The sequence below is a fragment of the Camellia sinensis genome, chromosome 5, assembly GCF_055761805.1.
Source record: "Camellia sinensis isolate YWXY chromosome 5, ASM5576180v1, whole genome shotgun sequence".
NCBI classification, from domain to species: Eukaryota; Viridiplantae; Streptophyta; class Magnoliopsida; order Ericales; family Theaceae; genus Camellia; species Camellia sinensis.
The window spans coordinates 88287078-88290645 of record NC_138965.1 but is presented as its reverse complement, the minus strand read 5'-3'; the positions used below and the strand labels follow the sequence as shown (position 1 = coordinate 88290645).

The window sequence follows — 3568 nt, the reverse complement described above, 5'->3', positions numbered from 1 at the left end:
GGTTTAGCTTCCTGGACGCATACCGCGGCTACCACCAGATTGCAATGTATAAACCAGACAGAGAGATCACGTCATTCACAACCCCCAGAGGCTTATATTGCTATAAAGTCATGCCGTTCGGACTAAAGAACGCCGGGGCGACCTTTCAGAGGATGGTAACGAAGATGTTCGCTCCTCTTCTGGGCTGAACAATAGAGGCCTATATCGACGACATGGTGGTAAAGAGTAAGGAAAAGTCTCAACACCTCGCCGACCTTGCAGAAATGTTCGTTATACTTAAGTTCCACAAGCTTCGTTTGAACGCCACAAAGTGCGCCTTCGGAGTTGGCACCGGAAAGTTTCTGGGTTTTCTCGTCACAAATCGAGGGATTGAAGCTGACCCATCACAGATCAAGGCCATACAAGACCTGGAGCGTCCCAACTCCACGAAGGACGTGCAACATCTTGCCGGGATGGTAGCCGCGCTGAACAGATTTATCAGCCGGTCTTCTGATCGTTGCAGGCCCTTCTTTAAAAGTCTGAAGTCCAAGTTCTTCTGGGATGATGAGTGCGACCACGCACTAGCAGACCTGAAAGCGTATCTCCTCAGCCCCTATTTTGGTCACGCCTCAGCCAGGTGAAGAGTTGTACCTCTACTTGGCTGTCTCCCAACACGCCGTCAGCACGGTATTGGTGCGTGCTGAAGGCATCCAGCACCTACCAATCTTCTATGTAAGCAAGACTCTTCTCTCAGCCGAAACAAGATATCTTCCCTTAGAAAAATTGGCGCTGGCCCTTATGATGGCGTCAAGAAAGCTGGCACACTATTTCCATGCCCATACAATAGTTGTGTTAACCGAGTTCCCACTTAAAGTGCTTTTTGAAAAGGCAAACATCACTGGGAGAATTTTGAAATGGGCCGTGGAGTTAGGGAAATATGACATCAAGTTCCGACCGCGCACCGCAATCAAGGCTCAAGCACTTGCCGACTTCGTGGCGGAATTTGCCCCTGGGATGCATCCAATTTTCCCAGTTGATTTGGTTGGTGCGGATTTAGCACAACCCATGGTTCTGGCCACAGAAACGAATGTTGGTCCGCAAGTAGGAAAAGGGACGAGCGTGACCGGGCTAACAAAGTCCGACGATGATGAACCTAACCAAGACAAGGAACGGGACCAGAATGAACCGATCAAAGACTTGGAAATGAGGAGCTCCCAGAACCCCTCTGATTGCTGGAAGCTGTTTATTGGCGAGATGTGGAAGCTCTTCGTTGATGGGGCATCCAACAGACATGGGGCCGGGCTGGGCATCGTGTTGAACTCGCCGGACGGGCTGATCATCGAGCAGGCAATTACACTCGGCTTCCCAGCATCTAACAACGAGGCTGAGTATGAAGCTCTCCTTGCCGGACTAAGAAGCGCGCTTAGAATGAAAGCCACAGCCCTTATGGTATTTAGTGATTCCAAGTTGGTGGTCAATCAGGTCTCAGGGGAGTATGAAGCAAAGGACGAAAGAATGGCAAAGTATCAGGCGCTGGTACACGCAGAGATCAAGAAGTTCGCCGCAATAAGGTTGGAACAAATCGACCGCGAGGACAATAGCGCGGCTGATGAATTGGCCGGACTTGCTTCTGCCCAGACAGCTTTTCCTAACCCCTTGATGATAGAATTTTTACCAAGGCCAAGCATTGAGGAACCAGAATCAACCGAGGTACTCTGCACCGACTTGGGCCCTTCTTGGATGGATCCTATCATCGCCTTCCTGAAAGATAAAATTCTGCCAGAAGAAAAGAAGGCGACACACAAGATTCGGGCAAAATCAGAGCGGTTTTGGCTCTCCCCGTCCGGGGCCTTGTATAAGAAATCTTTCACTGGCCCGTATTTAAAATGCGTCCACCCCACCAAGGTGGAGGCTTTCCTCTATGAGATACATGAGGGCATCTGTGGCAGCCATACTGGGGGCAGGTCCTTGGCTTACCGAGCAATTTCTCACGGTTATTGGTGGCCGCATATGCAGGCAGATGCGCAAAAATATGTTCGCAGGTGCGAGAAGTGTCAGAAGTTCGCCCACCAGATCCACCAGCCGGCTAAAGATTTGCTCCCCCTCACAAGTCCTTGGCCGTTCGCGCTTTGGGGGTTGGACATTGTCGGGCCACTCCCAGCTGCACCGGGAAACCGTAAATTCTTCATCGCCGCCACCGACTATTTCACCAAGTGGGTTGAGGCCAAGCCACTAGCGACCATAAGGGAAAAGGACGTGAAGAAGTTTGTATGGCAAAACGTGATCACCCGTTTCGGCATTCCCAAGGCCCTCATCTCGGATAACGGCGCTCAATTTGATGGTAAGCTCTTTCGCGGATTTTGCGAAGAGTTGAAGATCGAGTTCTACAATTCGACGCCGGCCTATCCTCAGTCAAATAGTCAAGCAGAGGCCTCAAACAAGACCATCCTGGACGGGCTGAAGAAACGGCTGGAGAAAGCTAAGGGCAAGTGGGCTGAAGAACTCCCTAATGTGCTCTGGGCATACCGCACTACCCCAAGGCGGCCTACGGCATGGAGGCCGTCATCCCGTTCAAAATTGGCATGCCAACCATCCGCTCTGAAGGTTTCCAGCCAGATCTAAATCGTGAAGCGTTGGCATTGGAGTTAGACCTTGCTGAAGAAAGGAGGGAGCGAGCATTGATCCACATAACAGCTTATCAACAAGAACTCTCCAAAAAGTATAACAATGCGGTGCATCCCAGGATGTTCAATATTGGGGACTGGGTATTAAGAAAGGTGCTTGGCAACACAGTGGTCCCTGGTGAGGGAAAGCTCGGTGCAAATTGGGAAGGACCATACAAAGTGATTGGTCTTGCCGGTAAAGGGGCATACCATCTGGAAGATATAGATGGCAAGGCTGTCCCCAGACCATGGAATACGGCCAACCTTAAGGTCTTTTACTTCTAAGATGTAATTTGCTTGTGTTATTTAGCTTTTTTAGACCTTTAGCCCTTTGGCACTTAATGTAAAGGATAGCAATGCTTTTGTAATAAAAAACAGCCCTCTTGTTGTTTGGAATCACACCTTTGTACAATGGATTCACAAGGACGCAAGGCAATTATGAGTACTAGGGGCAAGAGACCGACCTGAATGGGCCCGGACTGATTTACTCTCGCTGGAATAAATGCAAACCGCATAAACAGTTGCATTGTCAAAAGATGTAATGGACATAAGGCCCCGTTCGCCTTAGGGCCGAGATGGTTTTGCTCGCCCGGTTGACATGTTGGCGTCATGACCAACTCCGCTGAAACATTGGTGTTTTGCCCAGTGTAAGGGCCGAGCTGATTTTTGCTCGGCCCAGTGGACATATTGGTGTCTTGCCCAATATGGAAAACGAGCGGAGCTTGCTTGGTAGAATTCGGAATGTTGGAATTTTGTCCAAACGATAAGAAGCCGAGCCGAATTTGCTCGGCCTCAAAGTAACGTTGGCGGCTTGCCCTACTTAAAAGGCGAACTGATTTTGCTCGGTCATGTCGAAATTGCATGAAATTCACAAACTAATTAAGGCCGAGCATATTTTGCCCGAAAGAGACGTCAGTTCATTTGAA

The 3568-nt window shown here is 49.6% G+C and overlaps 1 protein-coding gene across 1 annotated transcript; it reads left to right on the top strand.

The window, feature by feature from the left end:
- The first annotated feature begins 780 nt into the window (after positions 1 to 780).
- Positions 781 to 2927, top strand: LOC145791516 (uncharacterized). Its single transcript, XM_082871874.1, has 2 exons — positions 781 to 2320; positions 2584 to 2927. The coding sequence occupies exons 1-2, from the start codon at positions 781 to 783 to the stop codon at positions 2925 to 2927; spliced, it is 1884 nt and encodes a 627-aa protein (XP_082728000.1).
- Positions 2928 to 3568: the final 641 nt, after the last annotated feature.

What these genes read in the sequence shown, in the direction of transcription:
- LOC145791516 (XM_082871874.1), top strand. Translation starts at nt 781, where the DNA reads ATGGCGTCAAGAAAGCTGGCACACTATTTCCATGCCCATACAATAGTT. An exon ending in TAACGGCGCTCAATTTGATG is followed by an intron (nt 2,321 to 2,583) that starts GTAAGCTCTTTC and finishes TCCGCTCTGAAG; the next exon opens with GTTTCCAGCCAGATCTAAAT.